The 27,522-nt window shown below is 37.0% G+C and overlaps 1 protein-coding gene across 1 annotated transcript; it reads right to left on the bottom strand.

Annotated features, from left to right (window-relative positions):
* Positions 1-1,799: 1,799 nt before the first annotated feature.
* On the bottom strand, positions 1,800-3,404 carry LOC107957198 (universal stress protein PHOS32). The gene is made up of 3 exons (XM_016892651.2): positions 2,864-3,404; positions 2,650-2,747; positions 1,800-2,432 (listed from the first exon to the last, which is right to left on the bottom strand). Exons 1-3 carry the CDS (start codon positions 3,180-3,182, stop codon positions 2,151-2,153), a joined length of 699 nt encoding a protein of 232 aa, XP_016748140.1. The 5' UTR covers positions 3,183-3,404; the 3' UTR covers positions 1,800-2,150.
* Positions 3,405-27,522: the final 24,118 nt, after the last annotated feature.

The raw sequence follows: 27,522 nt of genomic DNA, 5'->3' as shown, positions 1-27,522 counted from the left end.
AAATGCTCAACCTTAAAGTCACACTTTTAATAGGTTTTGTAGAGGAAGACAATCCTTATTCCACAGGAAGTCAGATGGAACATATTATTTCGATTTCGCTTGGCAACTGAGAACGATGGATAATTTACAACAGGTTATATAATCTTTTTCTACCTTTGGCCTTTTAGTGTGTTTGCTTCTACTTCGTTTTTGATGTGTAATATTCAGACAATCAGCAAACAAACATATTAACCTACTGCAAGAAAATTTGGCTCTCCCATGTTAACCACATAATGTCATACAGAGGAATGTGTTAAGATTTTTTACCTTGCAATAACATGACACAAAGTAACTTCTTTGTTCAGATTGAAGGATGTTCAGTTCAGAATTAATGGATCGAGCAAGATGTATGTAGCGTTTTGGTATCCGGTTGATGGGAATCGATGGTCGGGTCTGGACATTATACCATCAACTTTGATTGGGTTCCATTGATATTGCTTCAGTTGGTTCTATGCTAATCGATTCTGCACCAAGCAGTGCCCGGGGCACGGCCAGCGCCTTCGCTGGTAGCCTGTAAGTTGGCGGTTCTTTGGCTGCTTCCGCTTGGTAGTTGTAAAGATAGTTTAGATATAAAAGCTGATTGAAAACTGAGCCCTTCACCAGCGGGTAAGCGGGATCATTGAATGATTTTCAGGGAACGATTTTGATGGCGAGGAATGAGAAGATCTGTAAGAGAAACAATGGTGACAATGATATAAGGAAGAAGATGGGAGAAAGTATAATATCCAGTTTTTTTTCTTTATTTTAATCAATGGTGGCAGTCAACGGAAGATTCAGAAAGAGAAATATAATTTAATATTTTAAGAAAAATTAGGTGGATAGCTAGTGATTAATGGAAGTAATTAATTAAAGGGATTAAAAGACGAAATATTTTAAGGTAATTAAAATAGGATAAACTTAGTTTACTTTTAAAAATAAAAATATTTTGAAATAAGTAAAAGAAATTTGAAAATAAAAAAAAATTCAAAGAAATAAAGAAGATTAGAGGATGGTTTGGTGTCACGCTGTACCTATTCAAATTTCGTTTTGAGTTTGATGTTGAATTCTTTTTAGGGCTTCTTTCCTTTATTTTTATTTATTTTTTAGTTTAAAAAGATATAAATCTATTATGATTTTAAGTCTATTATAACAATTTGTATAAATTCAATTAGTTTTAAATTTATTATTTAATTTTTATATTTTGGGTTTATATAATATATTAGACTTATTTAATATATTGGGTTTGTAATATTTTATTATTAATAATTTTGGTTAATATGTTAATTTAATTAATTATTCAGTTTTGAATTAAATTAATCATTAATTGAAATTTCAAAAAATCTTTAATTAATTCTCGATTAGATTAAATTAACTGAAATAATTCAATTCGGTTGATTAATTCATCACATTATTTTTTGACCAACTTTTGGGGGTGATCTAATAGCATCAAATGTAAAAGTCCGTATATTTTGTTAGTTTGGTATTATATTCAGATGGATTTTTAGTAGGACAACTGACGAATTTGTAACTATTCGGTAATTCCATATGGAATACACGAATGATTTACAGTGGTCAAGCTTGTAGTCATCCGGCGACCAGATACACTTATTTTATGCATTTCGTTGGGAAAACTTTTTTATCCAATTTCATTATTGTGAAGAAATTAAGATTCAAGCATAATGGGTTGATTTGGTGCATAGAAACATGATTGTTAACCAAATAAACAAAGAAGTTGAAAGGTTGAAGCCAAAACACATTGCAGCTTCAACAAATGTTGGTAATTCGAGAAGGTTCCAAATTTATTATAAAAACTAAACTTAATTTTACAACTCAAATCGATGATGGATTTTTCCCCAATCGGGCAAACCTTGAAGTTGTAAAGGGACTCAATTGTCTTTCCCTTTACCCATAATTTCCGTGGCCATGAATAATTACACAACACAAACTTTTTCCACCCACACCAACGGCCCCCCTTCTCCTTTTGTCAATATACTTTTATTTACATGACAGCTTTAGGACAGATATCTTTAAATAACTATGAATTAACAGAACTTCAAAATAATATTATATACAAACAATGAAATTAGAAAGATAGTCCAATAATAATAAAAAATAAAGCAGCAGTTTAGTTTTTAAGCCAAGAGCCAGAAATCCTTGTGGCGTTTAGTGGTGATCAAATAACCCCCAAGTTTTTTGCTTTTCCTTCTGACTCCAACAGCCATGCAGGTAGCATTTTGGATACAGTATTCCACTACTCCACCTGTCATTCGACTGCCTGCCCACATCATTACCAGACGCCATGTCATCGACTTCTTTTTTTGTCCCAAAACCAGAAGTGCCACTCCTTGTTTTTTAGCTTCTTCCACTATTGTTCGACCTTTCTCTTTCCCCTCCACTGCCACCTCTACTTCAACCTAACACTCCAAACCCATAATTAAGTGTATGTCTTTGTGAACAGAACAAGACTAGCATGATTATAGGAACTTTTTTAATTTGTTTTGCTGGTAATATTTCATATTAAAATTAATTAGAATTTGATTTTAACTGGCAAAATAACAAATATATATATAGGTAAAAAAATCCAACTAGTACTTGACTGACTATTATAGCATTCATTATGTCGCAACCTACCTCAGGTCTCTTCTGTTTGCACATGTTTTTGAGCGAGGAAACAGGTTCACATGCCCTTGGGGCTCTGTTCTTGTCATGATCTTCATTTGTATTTGGCACTGTATTTTCCAGTTATCAGTTTATCTCCTTATATTCGGAGTAATTCAAGGTAATAATCAAAACAATTTTTGATGTTTAGCATAAAAGGAATAAAAAAAATGGATCAGTTTGGCACCTTGTTTTGAAGGCTTTGTGACATGAAGAAGAACAAGAGTGTCGTGACACTGAACGGTGTGAGAAAGTGCCCATTGTAAAGCTCCCTTTGCTTCGATGCTGGAATCAACCACGATCATGATTTTCCTTCCAATTAAAAACCCAGTTTTTTCTCCATTTCTGGATTTATCTTCCCCAATGTTGCCACTAATTTCATCTTTTTGATCAGTTTTAGAAGAATCCAGATTAGGCTTGGCTTGAATTGGAGGAGACTTCACTCTAACATGAGGCCTAATCCTGTTTAGACAGAAACCTGGCAACCTTGCCCCTGTTCTTCCCATCTCCTAAAATGCCTCACTGCTGCTAGGCTTTCACACCAAATGATTATACATACATATATATATGTTTACTTTGTGAACCAAATTTCTAGATGATGGTTTGGTGCCATGGGTTTATTTTATTTTTGCAAACTTTGCTTTCTTTTGTTTGTAATCATGAAAGCAGGTCTTTGGTTTCCTTTCCATTTTCCTTTGTGGGGGCTATTCCTCAACGTGCTTCTCATGAATCCTAGGCCCCTCCTTCCTAGCTTGGCCGATCGGATTGGGGTATGAGTGTCCATACATATTTTTAATATATATTCGTTTTTCTTATGTCTTTCATATATTTTGAGAGCCATATCTTCATACCCGAGTTTGGAGACGTGCCGGATTAAACCGAGGGACAGATGTTTCAAAAAAAAAAAAAACCGAGTAGGGAAAAGTTGGAAATTTAGGCCCCATTTGGTTTTAGAAAACTTAAGTTAATTTCGTTTTTTTAAAAAATAAAAAAAAAACATTGAAAAAGAACATATTTGATTGAAATTTTTTAAATGATTTTTGAAAAAAATAAAAATATGTGAAAATTAAAAAATAATAAAAAATCATTTTCGTTTTTTTATTACAAGTGTTTTGTAAAAGTAAAAATGATAGAAAACAAAAAAATTTCACTGTAGATGAATTGACCTTAAAACCAATATAAATATAAAAATATTTTTTTAAGAAAATTTTCTAATATTAAATCTAATACTTTGGTTTAAATCCATATAAATATAGTTTTTTATTTTATTTCTATAAAAAAAATATTTTCACAATTGTATCTCACTTTGGCTATTTTAGTTTTTCCTTGTTGGTGTTCCTTTATTTCATAAGTGGCATTGTTTTAAAATATTCCTCCATTTCCATTAAAAATTTAGAACAAATAAAGCAATAAACTTTACAACAAAAAAAATTAATTTTTTTTACAAAAATAAAAACCACTTAATTATTTGAAAGGTCAATAATGAAATTAGTTTTAACAAAACAAACCCTTGCCCAATGGATGTGGTTCGAATATCTTTTGATAGGGAGGGACCTTGGAGAGGGGTAAAGTGCCATACCAAGAAGAGCCTAATCTACTTGTACATTCTAGCTCGATCGGGACATTAGTATAAATTAGAGACTTTGTACTCGAAAGCAATGAATTAGAATGCTTTGGAAAAATGACAATTATTTGAAGCTGGGTGGGAAACCATTTCATAATTTGCACAAGTCTCAAGGTTAATACTAAGGTATGGGCAAAAAATTATTATTCTTCGCCTTGTTTTACTCCTCTTGAGGGAACAACAAATCTAAGTATGTGAAATTTCTAAAGATCATTTTAAGAAAATGAAGAGTCAGAATAAAATTCTTCTATGCATTTAAAGATGTCCGATTGATATTATCTTAGATTAAACTCGTCCAAGACAATGACCTCAACTAGGCCTTAAAAAAGCAATACAAAGAAATAAACTATTGTGCGATGAAACTTGATGTATCCTTTACGTTGCCCTAAGTGTTTTGTGTTCAATTTTCTTATTCGTTGATTTGCTTTATACAATTTTATTTTATTTTTGTGTAATGAGAATCACAATGTTAAACACAAAATTGAATACAAATACAATATTCACAATAATCACACTAGCAACAATAATTTCTAAACAAAAATGTTTAAGATTATAGAAACAATTAATCCTAATTTCTTCAAGGGTTTGTATTAATCAACCTTTATTGATACAATGCTCAACAAGGAAAGGGTCCAAAAGAGAGGAGAATGGTTATTGAGATGATTGGTTCACTAAGTCAGGGTGGAGAGCCGAAGGTTATGGAGAATGAAGTTGGAGAGAGTTTGCAAGTTGAGTAAAGAGAGAGTAAGCTAGGTATTCTTGAAGAGTTGATCTTTTCTTCATCATTCTTAGGGTATTTATAGATAAGGGTCCTGTGCTATATGGTGTTAATGTGTTAGACTTGTTATCTACCCATCATTGTAACACCCCAAACCCGACCCAGACGTTATGATCGGATCCGACATGCCACATCGAAGCGTTCAAAACATTTTATATTGTTGATCCAGAAAAACTTACTTAGTGTTTTAAAATATAATTTCATTATAGGTTAAAGTGAATGGAAGCTGTGCACCAAGTAGGAAACCGAAAAAGAGGTGGTGAGTCCATCAGACTGCTTAAGTACCAAGCTCCTTTCGGATCCAATCCTAGACATGCATACCGCCATTGCCACACCTTAACGTCATGGATATTTCTAGGAAACCGATTTGATTAAGTCATTTTTAGGAAAAGTGATTAATTTTAGAAAATACTTTCATTGCGGAAGCTTTGCTTGTTGTCATGTTATTTTGAAATCAATTGTTGTTTTTGAAAACGCGCCCTAAAGCTATCCAATTTCAACAGTTAAAATAAGTAATACCTATCTTAGTAATACATATTAAAACCATCAAAAATAATTAAGCGGCCTTATTACATTTAAAAACCCAAAACTTCAAACGTAAATAAAAAGATGTCCAGTTCACCAGAAGAAAATCAAACTTTCAGAACGAGTGGCCACTCCGAATTCCCTCACAGCTCCAAGCCCACTATGGTTAGGGATTACCTGCGTGGATGAAATTAAATAAAAGGGGTGAGTTTGGGGAAACTCAGTGTGTAAATTAACCCAACCATAGTCTATATCAGCTCAAACCACAGAAATAGAATAAGTTGGTCTTAGCCCAAAACAGAATTCAGAATAAAGCCCATAGGTCCATAACAGAACAGAACAGATATTACATGTTTATGCAGAAACCCAACCCAGATTCATCCATAACACCCCCGTACCAACCTTACACCATGTGGGGAGACTACTTGACCCACCCAACCGCTACACACCACAGAAATAGCAGCGAGGCTGCCAGATATTATGACGAAGTCACCAGATACAGATATTGTGGCAGAGCCACCAGAACAGATATATGTGGCAGAGCCACCAGATCAGATAATCGTGGCATAGCCACCAAAACAGATATATGTGGCAGAGCCACCAGATCAGATAATTGTGGGATAGCCACCAGGACGCTTCCTCCATAATATAACCCATGTCCCCATGCAACAGATATATAATCATGACATACATCATACAGAATCAGATCGTTATGCTTTTCAGTCAAAATTAACCCTAGGGGTATAACGGTAATTTTGCACCTAGGGGTATAACAGTAATTTTCCATACATAGGGGTATTATAGTAATTTAGCTACTTTTAGGGTTTTCATGCATATCCTAACTATTTACGTACTATCAGAACACTTACCGCGCATACTTATCTAATTGGGCCCGTTGGCCCATGAACACGATCTTTAGCCCATTAAGCCCAAATTATCAAAATGTACGAAATCGCGCGTACTGCAGTTTATTACTTTAGATTACCAAATATACAAACCCAACTATCTTACGAGCATTCGCACACTTGCAAATTCCCAAAATACCGACTTTTCGGCATTTCGGCATTTCGGCTTTTGCCAATCTAGTCTATGAGAGGGTGTCAGTTACACACTTGTTTGCGACGATATGCTGACGAGATCCACACACGAACCCTACAATTGCATTACTAACACGTTAATCTAACTATTCAAATACGAACTACGTATTAACCCCTTACAATATTCGGCCAACCACACCTACAGATTAGAGTAAGCTTATAAGAAATCAATAAGCAACTTATTAACAAATTTTTGTCAGTGTTTACCACATAATCATAATTTCACTGCAAGCTGTCTTCTTGAGAAATAGTCACTAAATCATTTATAAATGGAGCTACGAAACTCCAAATCAAGTGCCGTTAATTTTCCCTGAAAATAGACTAATATATCTTCTATCCATAAAATTTTCAGAATTTTTGGTTTAGCCAATCAATACCAGATTTTTCTCAAAGTTTCCCATGTTTCATTGTTTGACTAATCTGACCACTCTTCATTACGAATCAAATTTCTCATTGTACAGAATTCAAAATATGTTCTTGTTTATTTCATTTGAAACTAGACTCAATAAGCTTTAATTACATAATTTATTCAACTTCTAATTCATCTCCCACAATTTATGGTGATTTTCCAAAGTCACGTTACTGCTGCTGTCCCAAGCAGATTTATTACCAAATCACTCTTTCACACATACCTTGCATGCATGTTATTTAAACATGTATATCACCAATCAATCATCACATATCTATGATTTTACTTAAGTATAATCTCCATTTCATCATTTTAAAGCACAACATGTTAGCCGATTTTCCCTTTAGCATCCAAGGCACATTCATGCTCATTTGTTTGGCTCAACTTCACCTATCTTCCATTTTTCATCAAAAGAACATGAAACAACAACCATTTCCTTCATTTTAATTCATGACTAAATGCTCACAACACAACTAAAAACCAAAATATGTTTCAAGAGTTAAGGTAGAATCAAGAAGAATTCATAAACCTCAAAATAGAAGCAAGGTACCAAGAACTTACCTTCAATTTTCCTCCTCCTAGTGACCGAATACTCAAGAGCTTTCTCCTCTCATTTCTCTTCTCTAACTTTCGGCTATGATGAAAAAAGATGGCCAAAACTTTGTTCTTTTCATCCTTTTGTTATTTTATTACCCAACATTTTATGACACAAAATAACCTATATTATTTGTGCCATACCTATGCCATAATGTCAATAAAAAAAATGCCTATAATGCTTATCATGCCCATCATGGAACATTTACCTAACCCATTATCAAATTTTTATCAATTTGTACCATAAATTATGGATATCAAGTGCACATATTGTCTTCAACAACATGATGGCCGACCACTTCTTGTAAAATAGGAGGTTTGACATGTAAATCCTCCTATTTTGCACTACTATTTATTTGGAAATTAGCCTATAGCATTTTCAAACATTTTCACATAGGTCCTATTTCATAATTTCACTCACAAATGACAAAATCAAAGCATGAAATTTTGCCAACATTCACAGAATTCCAGAAAATTGGGGCGTTACAACTCTACCCCCTTAAAGAAATTTCGGCCTCGAAATTTACCTGATCCAAATAGTTGAGGGTATTGTTGACGCATAGTCTCTTCTGATTCCCAAGTAGCTTCTTCCCTTCCATGATTACGCCAAAGAACTTTCACTAACGGGACATATTTCCTTCTGAGAACCTTAACATCTCGAGCCAATATTTGCACAGGCTTCTCCTCAAAGGTCAAATCAGTCTGAACTTCAATTTCTGCAACTGGCAGGACATGAGTAGGGTCAGAACGATAACGCCTTAACATGGAGACGTGAAAAACATCGTGAATCCTGTCTAACTCTGGAGGCAATTCCAATTGATAAGCCACGGGCCTACTCGCTTCAAAACCCGATAAGGCCCAATGAACCGCGGACTCAACTTGCCCATCTTACCGAACCTTAATATCTTCTTCCAAGGAGAAACCTTTAAGAAGACCATATGACCTACTGAGTACTCAATCTCCTTACGCTTCAAATCTGCATATGACTTTTGCCTATCAGATGCTTCTTTTAACCGGTCCCTAATTATTCTGACCTTATCCTCAGTATCAGCTACCAACTCTGGTCCAAGAATTTTTCGCTCTCCTAGTTCAGTCCAACAACTAGGTGTACGACACCTTCGTCCATACAGTGCTTCATACGGTGCCATTCGAATACTCGCCTGGTAATTGTTATTGTATGCAAATTCTGCCAACGGCAAGTAATCCTCCCAACTACCTCGAAAGTCAATCATGCATCCCCTCAACATGTCCTCCAGAATCTGAATAACCCTCTCTGACTGACCATTAGTTTGGGGATGGAAAGTCGTACTAAAATTCAATCGCATCCCCAACGCCTCATGCAACTTTTTCCAAAATCGAGATGTGAATCTGGGATCCCGGTCAGAGACAATCGAAACTAGGACTCCATGAAGTCCTACAATCTCCGCCACATACAGCTTGACTAACTTTTGAAGCGAAAAGTCAGTACGTACAGGTATGAAATGGGCTGATTTGGTCAACCTATCCTCAATCACCCACACCGAGTCTTTCTTTGATGGTGTCAAAGGCAACCCACTCACAAAGTCCATGGTTACCCTCTCCCACTTCCAAAGTGGTATCTTCACCGGCTGTAACAGTCCAGAAGGTAATTGATGTCAGCTTTTACTTGTTGGCATGTCAGACATTTTCCTACAAACTCTGTTACTTCTCGCTTAAGTCCAGGCCACCAGTACAATTCTCGCAAGTCGTGATACAACTTATTCCCTCTAAGATGCATGGCACATAGTCCTCCATGAGCTTCCTTCAATATTGTCTGCCTTAAATCAGAGTCCCTCGGAACACAAATTCTTCCTCAGAAACACAGAACTCCATCACCATTTAAACCGAACTCAGAAGTTTCCCCTTCCTTAACTTGTTGAAAACGAGCAACCAAAGACTCATCTTCCAACTACTTTTCCTTAATCTGGTCCACCCAGGTTGGCCTTACTTGCAATTCAGCCAATAAACTACCATCATCATACAGACTCAAACGAGCAAACATTGCTCTCAGATCAGATATGGTTCTACGACTTAAAGCATCGGCTACCACATTAGCCTTGCCTGGGTGATACTCGATCGAACAGTCATAATCCTTAAGCAACTTAATCCATCTCCTTTGCCTAAGGTTCAGCTCCTTCTGAGTCAACAAATACTTAAGACTCTTGTGGTCTGTGTATATAATACACCTCTCCCCGTACAAGTAATGTCTCCAAATCTTAAGTGCAAATATCACTGCCGCTAACTCCAAATCATGAGTAGGATAGTTCCCTTCGTGAGGTTTAAGCTGTCGTGATGCATATGCAACCACCTTACCTTCCTGCATTAACATGCAGCCCAAACCCACGTGTGATGCGTCACTGTACACAGTAAAATCTTTTCCAGACTCCGGTTGAATCAATATAGGTGCTTCAGTCAGAACTTTTTTCAACTTCTCAAAAGCTTCCTACTGCTTCTCAGTCCATACAAACGGTACTCCTTTCCTTATGAGTTTTGTCAGAGGTGCTGCCATCACAGAAAAACCTTCCACAAACCTTCTGTAGTATCCTGCCAACCCTAGGAAACTTTGAATTTCTGACACCGTCCTAGGTGGCTTCCACTCCAAAATTGCTTCAATCTTTTGAGGGTCCACCTTAATCCCTTTGGTAGAGACCACATGTCCTAAGAAGGTTACCTCCCTCAACCAAAATTCACACTTACTGAACTTCGCAAAGAGTTCCTTCTCCCTTAACACTCACAGCACAATATGGAGATGCTCATCATGTTTCGCTTCAGTTTTAGAATATACCAGGATATCATCAATGAAGACGACTACGAATCGATCCAAGAATGGTTAGAACACCCGATTCATCAGATCCATAAATGTTGTAGGAGCATTCGTCAGTCCAAATGGCATAACCAAAAACTCGTAATGACCATACCGAGTCCTGAATACCGTCTTATGGATATCCGCCTCCTTGACCCTTAACTGATGATATTTAGATCGGAGGTCGATCTTAGAAAATACAGAAGCCCCTCTAAGCTGGTCAAACAGATCGTCAATCCTTGGTAATGGATACTTATTCTTAATTATCAGTTTGTTCAACTGGCGATAATCAATGCACATCCGCATTGTACCATCCTTCTTCTTCACGAATAGCACCGGTGCTCCCCATGGAGACACGCTTAGCCTAATGAAGCCCCTATCCAACAACTCTTGAATTTGTGCCTTTAACTCCACTAACTCCTTCGGTGCCATCCTATACGGTGCGATGGACACGGGCGCCGTTCTAGGCAACAAATCTATTCCAAACTCAACTTCTCGGTTCGGAGGCAATCCTGGAAGCTCTTCCGAAAAAATATCTTGGAACTCCTTTACGGTCCTAACCTTATCCACTGTCAGTCCCTCCTCTTCTGACTGACTTACAAATGCCAAATAGACCTGACAACCTTTTCGAATCTATTTTTCGGCTTTTAATGCCGACACCACATTGGACAAATAATCCCTTCGCTCACCTATCACCATAACCTCCTCATCCTTTGTGGTCCTTAACACCATTCGTTTAGCAGCACAATCCAGAGTCGCTTTATGTTTAACAAGCCAGTCCATTCCCAAAATGAGATCAAACTCTCCGAACGGTAACTCCATCAGATCTCCAGGGAAAATCCTACCTTGAGTTTCTAAGGGTACATCCCTATACAGTTTGTCTACCCTAACCGAGTGACCCAAAGGACTTAGTACAGATACCCCATTCATAATCTCCTCAGAGCAGTCCAAGTTGTCCATAATCCGTTCTGTGGCCTCCAACCAATATTCCACCACATTCGGGGCTATACCAGGCACATGCATGCTCATTTGTTTGGCTCAACTTCACCTATCTTCCATTTTTCATCAAAAGAACATGAAACAACAACCATTTCCTTCATTTTAATTCATGACTAAATGCTCACAACACAACTAAAAACCAAAATATGCTTCAAGAGTTAAGGTAGAATCAAGAAGAACTCATGAACCTCAAAATAAAAGCAAGGTACCAAGAACTTACCTTCAATTTTCCTCCTCCTAGTGACCGAATACTCAAGAGCTTTCTCCTCTCCTTTCTCTTCTCTAACTTTCGGCTATGATGAACAAAGATGGACAAAACTTTGTTCTTTTCATCCTTTTGTTATTTTATTACCCAACATTTTATGACACAAAATAACCTATATTATTTGTGCCATACCTATGCCGTAATGTCAATAAAAAAAATGCCCATAATGCTTATCATGCCCATCATGAAACATTTACCTAACCCATTATCAATTTTTTTTATCAATTTGTACCATAAATTATGGATATCAAGTGCACATATTGTCTTCAACAACATGATGGCCGGCCACTTCTTGTAAAATGGGAGGTTTGACATGCAAATCCTCCTATTTTGCACTACTATTTATTTGGCCACTACAAATTAGCCTATAGCATTTTCAAACATTTTCACATAGGTCCTATTTCATAATTTCACTCACAAATGACAAAATCAAAGCATGAAATTTTGCCAACATTCACAAAATTCCCGAAAATTAGGGCGTTACAATCATTATAGAGCTCGTGGGAGGGGTGTCTTTGATGGGACGAAGATGTCTCTAACAAAACAAATCTTGTCATTTATTTTGTCTTTGATAAGATAAAGTAGTTGAGTCCACGTGAAGTTTGATGACCAAACGATTCTATGTTCCCAATGAAGATCAGTCCACTCGTTGTCTGAATAGTCCTTACGAGAGGGCTAGTTCATATGTGACCTCTCGATTTGCTAATGGTGGGCTTATTGTTCAAACGCCTTTTAGGGTTGCTACGTGTCGTATCGCGAATTATTATCCAGTCAAGATGTTAGTACTTTCATACAGAATCAATATCTCAAAATCATTCAATCAATCGAGCTTGAATATTGCATATAAACTATAATCTATCACAAGCAAAACTACTATATTAATTTTTTAGAGATTACTCAATAAAGTTTGAAAAAAGAAGAAGGAATAATTGTTATCAAATTAGAGAAACTGATTTGAATGCTCATCTTGTAAAAAATATTTTTTTTAAATATATATTTTTTGAAACAATAGTGATAATGTTGAATAAAAATTAAAGAAATAGAAAATTTTGAATTTTAATGAATAGAGAAAGATTGTTCTATTTTTATAAAAATTAAATTTTTCATAAAATAAAATTTCTTCTGAGTCAATTGACCTTACGATTTTTTATATGATTTGTCACTCACCCCAATACCAAAAGCTGATTAATTATATAACAAAACGCAGAAAATCTTAAAACAAAATTCACCCAGCCATTTTTCATATAAAAAAATTCATTTTAAAAAGAACTATAACCTATATATATAATATTTTTTAAAAAGAAAGTTAATATTTTTGGCACTTCAATTTTACAACTTTTTATTTAATTTTTTTGAATGGTATAATAATTAAAGAAGAACTGATCTGTAAAGATATTATTCATTTATGGTGATTTGTGTAACGTGAACCAAACGCCATTTGATCATCATTTTGGAAATAACCCATAATTACACGGAGAATGTGTTAGAAATTTCTTAGACACAAAATGATTAATAAAAGCCAAAAGAAAGGGTCAACTCTATAGTGTTGATTTGCAGCAATAGTTTTGATGATTTGGGAATAATCAGACAAATTAGAACAGCTTTTAGACATATAAATGACTTTTTCCAATCACAAAAATCTTGCTAAATTAATTTCCGAAAAGTAGTGTTATTTAGATGAGAGGTTTTCATGGGTGTGGTCTTTTTTAAAAATAGATATTACTACAAATTGTTTTTTATTGGAAATGAAATGTTTAATATTTTATATATGTTTGATAATCATAATAATGATTTCATATTTGATTTTCGTACTTTTATAAAATGTTCAATATGATATTTTTATTTTGAAATTCTTTTAATTTGGGACATGAATTATTAATATGTATTTTATTGTGATATTCTTACTTTCATAAAATGTCTAATGTGGTACATGCACTTAAAAAAGCTCTAATGTGGATTGGTACCTAACTATCAATATGTTTTTTTATTATTATTATAGTATTTGGTATTAACATTGTTTGTGAATTGCTAAATAAATTAATAAAAAATTGACATGGAGAATTTTTTTTCAAATAATCAAGTACATATGAATAATATAACATTATATGAAAAATTAAATAAAAATATATATAACAACCCGCTTTTAATCAGTGTTGAAAGACTCAATTAAAGGTTGAATTCTTGAAAACTAAACAGTTTAAAATTTTAAACCGAAAAGTCAGTAAATCAAATGTGTGATTAACAAATAAAACCAAATAGTAATTAAAAAAATCAAGTTTTTATAATTTATACATGGACTGAATTGCAAAGTGTGTTAAAGGAAAAGTTTTAATTGAAGCCTTGAGATAGATCCTTGCAATTAACCCTTAATAAAATAATAAGGAAAAGTGGCCAACAACCTTGAAAATCGTTGGATCCCACCATTGCTTAACGTTGAGGCTTAATATCCATTAATTTATTTTATTATAAATTTTAGTTAATAAAAATCTAGTTAAATATGTTAGTCGGAGGGGAGAGAGAACATATTTTCCCTTCATCCCTTCTACAATCGATTAAGAAGAAAAAAAGAAAGAATTGATCTCATTTCGTCTCCTATTGCCGATTCAAATCTCTAAGGTAAAGCATAATTTCTTAATTGAAATTTTATGGAAAATTAGTTTATAAACCTAGAGTAATAATACTCAAGCATTAGATTAGTAATTAATATGTTTTGGTATAGATTTCCATTGTTGAAAAGCTTAGAGAATTGGTTGTTAAAGATTCAAGTTCATGCAAATGTTACGAGGTTAAAACTTTAACTTGACAAACCGTGTGGCTTTAGGCGATTTCTTGGGTTCAAATCTTGTTTAAATCAGCCTACTCTCGAGAGATGAGAATTCTTGCAGAGATGAGAATTCTTGCAGAAATCAGCCCACTCACATTGAACACCGGGTTAACCTAGAGTATTATCGCTAACTTTGGTTTGTAAGCCCCTTGGCTTACCCTCATCATAACTTTGAAAGGACCCTTGTGTCTTTGCCAAACTAACAGTAAGTCATAATGTAAAACACTAGATATGTGTTTGAGATGTACCTTGCTCGTAGCATTTACTCTATTCCACTGTCTAGTTTGCATCACCACATTTCCCCCAAAGTTTGATGCACAACCCACCTCTTGTATGTAACACCCCAAACCCGGCCTAGACGCTATGGCCGAATTTGGCGGTGTCACATTGAAATGTTTTTCGAATCCGTGGTTTTATAGAAAAACCCTTCTTACTATTTAAAACTTGTGTAAAGTCTCAGTTTGTGTTCGTTTAATTTCAAAATCTGGTTCATTGGAAAGTTATTCACTTGTAAACGTTATTACCTTTAAAATCTTATTTGTTGCGAAAGCTTAATTTAAAACAGTTGCGGAAACGTGATATTTTGAAAAACTGTTGTTGTTTTGGAAAAATCATGTTCTATTTTAGCAGTTACAAAACAATATATAAAATTCCAAATTTAAAATCCAGAAATTGTAAAGGACTTATTACAACCTAAAATATAAAATTAAAATAAAAAGACTACAGTAGAGCATCAGCAGTCGTGTGGCCACCTCCGAGTTCTTTGCGGCTCCAAATCGCCTATGGTTGGGGATTACCTGTGCAGTTAGACAGAAGAATGAGTTTGCGAAAAATCAGTGTGTAATCCCTTATAATACGAACAGTCAAACATACAATATGAGAAAACAGACTAGGCCTGATCCCATCACAAAAACAGTATCAGGTGGCCTTAGCCCATTAACAGAATCAGGTGGGCCTAAGCCCAATAAAGAATCAGTATCAGATGCAGATATGCAGATAGATATCCATCCCAGTCCAACCAATACACCACCCGTACCAACCAACACACCATGTGGGGATAAAATCGACCCACTCGGCCAACATACAAAGCTTAGCACCAGTTGCGGCACTAAGTCAACAGAACGGCTTAACGCCATAGACAGAATGGCTAAAAGCCATAAATATCGCAGCAACGTTGCCAGTTAACAGAACGGCTAAAAGCCATAAGCAGAAAGGCAGTAAGCCTTGAACAGAACAGCTACAAGCCATACACTTCCTCTGTCAATATTGACCTAACCCCATGCTGGATGACATATCATAGTAACATACGTGAATGCAGGATGTCATGCTCGGTATCAATCATATAATTTTCATACATACATCATTCAACGTACCACTAAGGGTGTAACCGTCATTTATTTAGTTAGGGGTAAAACGATAATTTTACCCCTTAGGGGTATTTTGGTCATTTTACCAATATTGGGGTCTCAGGATAGATAATGACCTTTTCGAAGGTCTACAGTTGTCTCGAATGACTTAGATGACCTAAATGGTCACATCAGCGTAAATGGCTTTAGGCTCACTACTCAGCCCAAGGGGCCAGCACACTCGTATAGACCATCTAGCCCAAAAAAATCACGGCCATGTGATTCACAAGGCCCAGTTCAATATTTGCCCCTTATTAAGTGTTTCATCCATGTGGGCCCATGAGCTCATTGGCCCACACAGCCCATTTCTGCCCAAGACCATGAGGACGCTCGCGGTGGCCTCTACAATCTCATGCTTATATCTCACAGGCTCAGTTCGCCCACGTGCATTCGCACGCTCATAAAGCCTCAAATGCCGAGCTTTTAGCATTTTAGTTTGTTGGATTTTTCCGATTCACAGTTGAATAGGGGTGTGAATACACACCTTCTCAGCCCTTCGAAAGTAAAGGATTTCGATGTACAGTTACACACCTTTTTCAGAATAGCGCAGAAACCCCCGAATGTCAAACCCGAGCCTTGCTTGATCGGATGCCCTTAGCCTTCTTAGACTACTAACAGAATCGATCACCCGATTAATCGTATATCTGCCTGGCCACGGATTCTTAGATTGCGAGATAAGAAAAATATTGGCTACGACTGCAATCTTTAACAAACCCCTTCACCTCTTGTAATGGTTGAAAGTCTAGGTGACCTCCAAACCGCGACTGACCACAGCGAAAAAAGAACAAGATTGCTATCTAGTTGAATGCTATGAGCCGAAGAGAAATAGAAAGAGAAATAGAGATTTGGCTTAGTATCAAAAGAATATGGTATTGCGAGAGAGAAGTTAGGTTGTGAAGAAAAACCAAAACAAATAGTAAGAAGAAAAAAACTATTTGACCCTACAGAAACCAAGAAGAAAAACAACAACATAAGATTGGAGAGGGGTTGAATTGGGGCGAGAGAGAATAGAAGCAGAGAGATGTTAAGTTCAACCAAAGAAGAATGAGAGAAAAAGACTTCAAAAAGAAATAATTAGAATTAAGCACTTGATGTCTTGTGTTTCCAGCAGAGTGACCAAAAGCCAAACGAGCAATAATGTAGAAAGAAAGAAGGACCCGAATGGTAAAAAAATGTGCTAAAATAAGAAAACAAAACCTAAAAATACCAGAAGAAGTTGGCACCTACTCACTCTCATATTGCCAAAGTGCACCAAATGGGTCCCCCTAGCCGAATTTGCACATATAAGTTGCACAATTCGGCTACAACACTCCTCTCCTCCAAATCCCTTGAAAATATTCTCAATTCTCTCCCCTTATCCCTTCTTGATATCCTCCATAACAACCTCCAAGACCTATTCAAACTTTCACCCAACAGAGTTCGAAACCACCTCAAACTCTTGCCGTCTCATGCTAGCAAAATAAATATCCTTTTTGCTAGCAATGGGGTTCAAACCCAAGCCCCCCTCAATAGCTTAACACGCCACTTGCCTCCTTGCCACAAGCTATTTTGTGTCACAATTTATCTTCAATCAATTATAAGGTCTATAGGCCAAAGTCCAGGTTCCTTTAAAAGAAAAACAAAAATAAATTGCAAGAGCCAAGACTTGAACCCAAACTCCCTTACAACCTTAATGACGCCCCAACCACTAGACCACATGCTCCCTTGTGTCATTTTTTTAACACAATAATTTTTTTAACATCCAGGGTTTTATTCATTTAAAACCAAAATTTTTGCTAAGGCCCAGGTTTAAACCCAGGACTTTTTCAACTCCTTTCAGGACCCTTAACCACTTGAGCAGACATTTAATTGTGTCATTTCCTAGCTCACATAAACTTTTATGCACAGTTTCCTAACCGTTCCCTTACTCAAGGCCCAGTACTTCTAGGCCCAAATTCTGGGGCGTTACAATTCTACACCCATAAAAAAATTTTGATCAACACAATCGCTTAACTTAACCTATACCACCACTCTCCTGCTGCGCACTCTAGTACCCAACTATGAATATAACACATTCTAGATAAAGTACGTACCAGTATTTGCATCTGGAGTGTCTCCGCCCTCTCGGAAACGTGCTGTATAGGCCAAAGCTGGTTGTCTTGCCTCAGCTTGACCAGCACCTCTACCTGGTGCTCGTGGCCCAAACTATTTCCACCCTAGCTTGACCACGGCCTCTTGGCGACTGCTGACCACCTCTCGCTGGCTGAGCAACACCCTGCCCTACAGCTTGTATCTGTTCAGGCCTCTGTGTACAATCCTTTACAAAGTGCCCCACTAATCCACACCTAAAGCACGCCCTATTTCTTTTCTGACACTCACCCCGATGATAACTCCCACAACCCATACAAGGCTATAATCCAGTAATAGCAACAAGGGCCCTAACCTGAACTGGCCCTTCTATTCTGGCATTTTTCTTAGGCTTCCGATTAGAATTAGAGGTTTCCAAAACCTTCTTATCTCTGCTCCTTTCTTTTTCCTGATTTTGACGCTCGGCGTACTTTACCTCTTTAGCAATCTTAGCTTTCTCTACTAACGTGGCAAAGTCCCGCTGCCTCTATGGAGCTATCAACACTCGGAGGCTGTCCCTGAGACCGTCTTCAAACCAAACACAATACTCATATTTCATTGCTATTATTCCTCGGGCATACCGGCTAAGTCGCAAAAATTTTGCCTCGTACTTGGCCACAGATCTGTCAGCTTGAACCAAATTCAGAAATTCCTTTCTACAAGCGTCCACATATGATGTGATTCAGCTTGGGTGATTGAGTCGAGTTCACGTAGTTGCCCGATCGTAGACGAGAAGAGTCGTTCGTGCCTCGGTCTTGGAAGTAGAAGTGAATGGATAGGTTTGATTAAGCGGAAGGGTTTCAAATAAGTGTAGGAATAGTGATAGGTTCGGCTAAGGGAAACAAAGATGGATGTTGGATAGGTGGTTCGGTTTTGGTGATAAAAAGAAATAAATTCAAAAGATGGGAATGGTTTAACGAACTTAACGTCAGGAATGATTCAACACTAAAAAGTGTCACCTCGGTTCCTATATTGTTAAGGTGAATAGATGGAATAGAAGATAGGTGAACGCCACACCAAGAATGGTGATAAGTTCAAACAAGGTCGATAGACGCCACTAGCACAAACTAGATAAGTTTTCGAAACTTGTATGAGATATGAGAGGAAGCAACCTCACAAGAACAATGTTCATTCAATAATTTGGCAAAACTCCCTCATACATGAAATAAGCAAACTATTTATAAGCCTAAGATGCCTATTGATATTTGGCATCTATGATGTTCACACTAACTTAAATTCTGTTCACATTTGTATTTAACATGTTTACACAAAAGTATTAAAATTCGATTCATGCTTGAAGATGGTGCATGAATTGGCCGAACCATCATGTTTCTCCACTTGATGCATTTATGCATACTTAGCCTTGAAGAATAGCCTTAATACCATGAATGATGAATGTGCAGCCCTTTAATACTCCTACATCTCCCTTGGTCGAATGAGGCTTTAATGTACCTTGAATACTTGAATGGACATCTTGGATATGCATGGAACATGCATAAAACGTCCCCATGTATGTTCATCCTTAATTACGGTCCATGAATATTCAAATACATGTACATAAAATAGCCGCCACTTGCATGAACGTCCCCAATACATGAATTCCTTCAAATGCCATCCATTGAACATTAGTTGTGCATGCATCCTTCCATACGATGTATTAAGCCATGCATGTACTGGCATTAATGGCTCATTCATGCATTTGGTCACTTTGAGGAACTTAACTCTTGGCTAAAAGGTTGCTTAGGGATCACCAATAGCCAGCCCACCATGCATAAATTCGCTCATGCATGAACTCTTATATTCCATGTACCTAGCCGTGCATGGATCTCATTAAATGTACTCAATACATTCGGTTGATGAACACATTAAATCCCAATGTATATTCAGCTGAACATGTTAAGAGCATGAACTAAGCATCATAAACATCATGCTAAGCTAAACTAAACACATTAATTAAAGACTAGCTAGTAGCATTAAGTTCGGCTAGCTCAAACTAAGTGAAAACATTTAATAAACTTATTTGAGCTAGGATTTTCGTTAATGAGCTGTAGAAAACTAATTAGTATAAAAATAAAACTTAGTTTAATTTATTGAAATAAAGAACAAGCTGAAAGTAAGCTCGGTTGAGCTCAAACGAGCTGAAACGAGCTCAAATGAGTTGAGTTGAGCTGGACGGAGCTCGAGGAGCTGGAAATGAGCTAGGATAAGCTTGCCAACAATGCACGGGTTCTTTGGATAGTTGCTTCAAGCTGATCTTGTGAGCATTGGCCCTTGTTTCGAACCAAGGTTTTGCATTAGAAGCTAAAACAACTTCTAGGAAATGTTTAGCATGAGCTCGAGTTATGGGTCATTTAGGCAGCTTGATTGAATCTTGGTTCGCACTTGTGGGAGCCCCGAGCATGCATACATCAACATAGCTGGCGCCCACATACTTTCCCTAAAATGTGGACTTGAAGAACTCCCAGGTCAATCGATTAGACGAGGTACCCTCTTTTACCGTATGCCACCACTGGTAAGCTTCATCCCTCAGCAAGGACACGACACCCTTCAACTTTTGTTCTGGCGTGCAGTCGAGGTCGTCCAAAATTCTTTCGGTGGCTTCCAACCAGTATTCTGCGACACTAGGGGTCACTCCAGAAACTCCCCTAAAGATCTCTGCTCCATTTGACCAGAGTCGTTCTGTAATCAACCTAGGCTCCCAGTAATAGTACTAGACCTAGCAGTACCAGCAACCCTTTCCAAAATATGAAGCATCGCCTGGGACAGTGCATCATCCCCAGCAGCTCGGTCAAACAACCCTGTCTCAGCCACCAGTGATGCCGGTGCTTCTCTCGCCTCAATGTCTGGCGTATGCCCTGATACCGATGATTCAGCTCTAGCACCTCCACGGCCTCTGCCACGGCCTCTTGCACCTCTTCTGGTGCTCATTTTCACTATGCGTATTATCTGGATTAAATATTTTATGCAAATTAGTTATAATTTCAGTAATTTAAGCAGATGTTTATTGACAAGCAGAGATTTAGAGTTTGTTTTCGAGTTTGCAAGCTTACTACAGTTTCCAGTCTTCTATAGTCTTGGTTTTTCCTACAGTCTCAGTTTACTCTAACTATAGAGTTTCAGTTATAACACTACTATCTATAGTAGTTTCTCAGTATCACATTTTAATCTATAACAATAGATAATGTCATAGAACTTACAGATTTGGTACCGGAGACTCGGTGTGCCATACTTTCCAGAACCATACCTGAAAACACTTTACATTTTTGAAAACAACCTCATGAGATACAAAATTTTGAAAACCCATTCCACAGCCGAGTTTTGTAACTTGACTCTGATACCACTAAATGTAACACCCTAAACCCGACCTAGATGTTATGGCCGAATCTGGCAGTGTCACATTGAAGTGTTTTTCGAATCCGTGATTTCATAGAAAAACCCTTCTTACTATTTAAAACTTGTGTAAAGTCTCAGTTTGTGTTCGTTTAATTTCAAAACGTGGTTCATTGGAAATTTATTCACTTGTAAAACGTTGTTACCTTTAAAACCTTATTTATTGAGGAAGCTTAATTTAAAACAGTTGCAGAAACGTGATATTTTGAAAAACAGTTATTTGTTTTGGAAAAATCGTGTTCTATTCTAGCAGTTATAAAACAATATATAAAATTCCAAATTTAAAATCCAAAAATATTAAAGGCCTTATTACAACCCAAAATATAAAATTCAAATAAAAAGACTATAGTAGAACATCAACGATTGTGTGGCCACCTCCGAGTTCCTCGTAGTTCCAAATCTCCTATGGCTGGGGATTACTTGTGCAATTAGACAAAAGGGTGAGTTTGCAAAAACTCAGTGTGTAATCCCTTATAATACGAACAGTCAAACATACAATATGCAAAAACAGACTGGGCCAGAGCCCATCACAAAAACAATATCAGGTGGCCTTAGCCCATTAATAGAATCAAATGGGCCTAAGCCCAATACAGAATCAGTATCAGATGCAGATATGCAGATAAATATCCATCCTAGTCCAATCAATACACCACCTATACCAACCAACACACCATGTGGGGATAAAATCGACACATCTGGCCAACACATAAAGCTCAGCACCGGTTACGGCACTAAGTCAACAGAACTGCTCAGCGCCGTAGACAGAATGGCTAAAAGCTGTAAATATCGCAGCAACACTGCTAGTTAACAGAACGACTAAAAGCCATAAGCAGAAAGGCAATAAGCCTTGAACAGAACGGCTACAAGCCATACACTTCCTCTGTCAATATTAACCCAACCCCATGTAGGAAGGCATATCATAGCAACATACGTGAATGCAGGATGTCATGCTCGGTATCAATCATATAAATTTCATACATACATCCATTAACCTACCACAAGGGTTTAATTGGCATTTCGTCAGCTAGAGGTAAAACGGTAATTTTACCAATAGGGGTATTGTTGTCATTTTACCAATATTGGGGTCTCAGTATAGATAATAACCCTTCATAAGGTCTACAGTCATCTCGAACAACTCTGATGACCTAAATGGCCACATTAACGTAAATGGGCTTTAGGCTCACTACTAGGCCCAAGTGGGCCCGCACGTTCCTGTAGCCCATCTAGCCCAAAAACAATCACGGTCATGTGATTTACAAGGCCCAGTTCAGTATTTGTCCCTTATTAAGTGTTTCATCCATGTTGGCCCACGAGCTCTTTGGCCCACACGGCCCATTTCTGCCCAAGACCATGAGGACGCTCGCGGTGGCCTCTACAGTCTCATGCCTATGTCTCATAGGCTCGGTTCGCCAACGTGTGTTCGTACGCTCGTAAGGCCTCGAATGCCGAGGTTTTGGTATTTCGATTTTTTAAATTTTGTTGATTTACAGTTAAACAGTGGTGTGAATACACACCTTCTCGGCCCTTCGAAAGTAAAGGATTTCGATGTACAGTTACACACCTTTTTCAGAATAGCGCAAAAACCTCCGAATGTCAAACCTAAGCCTTGCTTGATCGGATGCCCCTAGCCTTCTTAGACTACTAACATAATTGATCACCCGATTAATCGTGTATCTGCCTGACCACGGATTCTTAGATTGCGAGATAAGAAAAGGATTGAATACCACTGCGATCATTGACAAACCCCTTCACCCCTTGCAATGATCGAAAGTCTAGGTGACCTCCAAACCGCGACCGACCACAGCGAAAGAAGAACGTGATTGTTATCTAGTTGAAGGCTATGAGCTGAAGGGAAACAAAAAGAGAAATAGAGATTCGGCTTAGTATCAAAAGAATATGGTATTGCGAGAGAGAAGTTCGGTTGTGAAGAAAAACCAAAAGAAATAGTATGAAGAAGAACTATTCGACCCTAGAGAAACCGAGAAGAAAAACAAAAACATAAGATTAGAGAGAGATTGAATTGGGTCGAGAGAGAATAGAAGCAGAGAGATGTTAAGTTCGACCAAAGAAGAATGAGAGAACAAGACTTCAAAAAAAAAAGAATTAGGCACTTGATGTCTTGTGTTTCCGGCAGAGTGACCAAAAGCCAAACGAGCAATAATGTTGAAAGAAAGGAGGACCCGAATGGTAAAAAATGTGCCAAAATAGGAAAACAAAACTTGAAAATACTAGAAGAAGTCGGCACCTACTCACTCTCATATTGCTGAAGTGCACCAAATGGGTTCCTCTAACCGAATTTACCCATAGAAGTTGCACAATTCGGCTACAACACTCCTCTCCTCCAAATCCCTTGAAAATCTCCTCAAATCTCTCCCCTTATTCCTCATTGATATCCTTCATAACAACCTCCAAGACCCATTCAAACTCTCACCCAACAGAGTTCGAAACCACCTAAAAATCTTGCCGCCTCATGCTAGCAAAATAAATATCCTTTTTGCTTAACCCAAGCCCCCCTCAATAGCTCAACATGCCACTTGCCTCCTTTCCACAAGCTTTTTTGTGTCACACTTTATCCTCAATCAATTATAAGGTCTATAGGCCAAAGTCCACGTTCCTTTAAAAGAAAAACCAAAATAAATTGCAAGAGCCAAGACTTGAACCCAGGCTCCCTTACAACCTTAATGACGCCCCAACCACTAGACCACATGCCTCCTTGTGTCATTTTTTTAACACAATAATTTAAAAGGCCTTCATCCAAGCATCTAGGGTTTTATTCACTTAAAACCAAAATTTTTGCTAAAGCCCATGTTTGAACCTAGGACTTTTGCAACTCCTCTCAGGACCCTTAACCACTAGAGCAGATATTTAATCGTGTCATTTCCTAGCTCACATAAACTTTTATGCACAGTTTTCTAACCATTCCCTTCTCAAGGCCTAGTACTTCTAGGCCCAAATTCCGTGCGTTACATTGTAGGTAGTGGCCACATTGATAATTCAACAAGTTTCATATCGGTTTGCTACCCCTCTAGCATTTCCAAGGGGGTTTCCTTAGTATTTCGATCTACCAAGTCAATATTCCTACCCCTCGAAACATCCTTAGCTAGCTGGATTGCCAACAATACATTGGTTCCACCCTTCATGTCTCGACTCACCAGCACAATGCATTATTGTTGTTGAATATCCAAGATACAAATGTAGACGGGAAAAGAAATTAACAAAGCATTAATCTTGTCAAGGAAATTTAATTTTTCAGTTCCTTTTAGAACTCCTCCCAAATCTTAATCGTTGTCCCATCTCGTCTATCATTTGTGAACTTATGACACCACCATAAAAGAACGATATCAATAAAATAGAAAGCAACAATGTTTACCTTAGTGGCATTATCCTCGATTCCTATCGCATGGAAGTATCGTTCTTAACCCATATCTGACGCTAGAATAGGGTTACAAGGCATTACTGAATAACACATCCCATTCACATACATTTATACATTCATTATCAAAAACCATTTGTAAACATTCACATTGTCCTTTATAAGGTTCTGCGAGACCTTAACACATGCTTAAGAGTGGTTCGGGACTAAACCGATCATATATAAAAGTTTTTGAGCACTGAGAAAAATTTTATATTCATAAGTCACATGCCCGTGTAAGCAGGCCATGTGCCTCACACGGATACCGGACATGCTTGTGTCCTAGGCCGTGTGAAAACAGAGCATACATACTGACTTGCACCACACGGCCGGAGACACGCCCATGTGCCTTGGCCGTGGGAAAACTAGAGGGATTACTGGCTTGGGTCACACGGCCAACTACACGCCCTTGTGTCTAACTCGTGTACCCTTCGAAATGGCCACATACGCCCATATGCTAAGGCTGTGTGCCTCACACGGTCGTTAGACACACCCGTGTGTCTAAGCAATGCATGAGACTGACTTAAATTCGTAGGGCTACCCCAGGGGACACACAGCCGTGTAACATGACTATGTGTCGCACACGGTTGAGACACACGCCTGTGTCTCTGCCCATGTGGACAAAAATAGACCATTTGTAAAACCAATTTGCCACCCTACTCTCAGGTACACAAAGCAACCAAACTAGCACCATTTCAATACATCTTTAAGCAGTAAAAAACATGACAATTCATACTCATGTCATGCCATCTATCATCAACCAATTCAACTACTCAATTCCACATTCAAAACCTATCAAATTATTATACCAAAATTGATCACATTAACATCTATTCCATATCACAAAACACATCATTAAACTATATCAACAACTAATGCCAACATACCAAAATAAGCCAACATAGAAGGCATTATATACATCACATATTTATCACTTGACAACATATAAATCAAGCCAAATTCAATTTCATAACCGACACCATTTACAAGCCACATCTCATGACTAAATTCACAACTCAAAACATACTCAAAATGACACTAGCCTGTACATGCCATATACCATACATACAAGCTTCAAAAGTTCCAACAAGTTGTTTCGATAGTGTGATGATGGTTCCCAATGTCTAAGCTAGCTTCAATACTTTATAAAACAAAGACAAATATCACACAGTAAGCTTCATAGCTTAGTAAGTTCATACCAAAAATACTCAACAGTTCATATAATACAAAACATCAATTAATAAACACTTAGTAGTTCTTATATCATCATTCAATTCTAATCCATTACCATTTAACATGTATATACAAATTCATCAAGCTTCATACACATAATATCAACTACGACATAGGTATCGTACATACCTAAACTTTCCTATATTTATTTATTTCATTCTCACCTCTTTGTTCAATACATTAATTCGTTCGGAAGTCTTTCAATGCTCTAAGAATTCGCACACTTAGTGCATCAGTGATTAGCCGAAGCTATAACAATCTCGCACACTTAGTGCCATCACATTAAATCGAAGCTATCTTGGTATCGCACACTTAGTGCCTCATGTAGCCTAAGCTAATCCAAGTCGCACACTAAGTGCTATTTATAGTCGAAACTATTTTGAAACACACACTAAGTGCCAAACATAGGTGATTTATCATTTTACGCAATTGTAGTCACATATATACAATTTATGCATTATTAAAGCATTAAAAAAATAATTGTAACATCATTTATCATGTACGAACTTACCTCGTACTCAGAATTGACGAATCGGATCAATTACTCGATAACTTTCGATTTTCCCCGATCTAAATCCGACTTATTTCTTTCTTGATCTATATGTATTCAAAATTAACCCATTTAATCACCAATTCATTCAATTTAATCCACAAACACATAAATGGGAATTTTGCACATTAGCCCCCTAATTTTTCACATTTCGTCAATTTAGTCCTTATTTCAAAACAACTCACAATACGCAAAATTTCAACATACTCATGTTAGAATGAATTTTCCTTTGGTCCCTAGCAGCCCATTAATTCCATTTATTTCACATTTAGATCCCTAAAGTTTCAAATTTCATAATTTAGTCCACAATAAGCATTTTTATCAAAAAATCACTTAATTAAACATGACCAAGCTTGCATAATTCATCATCAAACTTCATAAAGCTCAAGCATTCATCAATGGAAACTTTGAAAGTCATCAACACTTTCAAAAATTTAAGCATAGGCTAGCTGGAACTCAAAGCAACAATCACAAAAATGTAGAAATCATAAAAAACCGAGCAAAAATCATACCTTAATCAAGCTATGCAATGGCTGAACCTTAAAAACAACTTCTTGGCTTTCCTTTATTTTTATTTTCGGCTAGGGATAATAAAAGATGATAGAAATTTTGATTTTTTTTATTAGCATTAACTTAAAAACCAATTTACCATTTTATCCCTTAATTAAAACATTTTAAATCACATAATTCAAGGCCATTTATGTCCATCTACACTATCAATGGACTAATTACATCATAAGGACCTCTCATTTAATAAGCCATGGAAATTAGACACCTTTATCAAATAGAATGCAACTTTTGCATTTTACGCGA

This window comes from Gossypium hirsutum, chromosome A05, assembly GCF_007990345.1.
Source record: "Gossypium hirsutum isolate 1008001.06 chromosome A05, Gossypium_hirsutum_v2.1, whole genome shotgun sequence".
Classification (NCBI taxonomy): Eukaryota; Viridiplantae; Streptophyta; class Magnoliopsida; order Malvales; family Malvaceae; genus Gossypium; species Gossypium hirsutum.
This window is presented reverse-complemented; position numbering and strand designations above follow the sequence as displayed.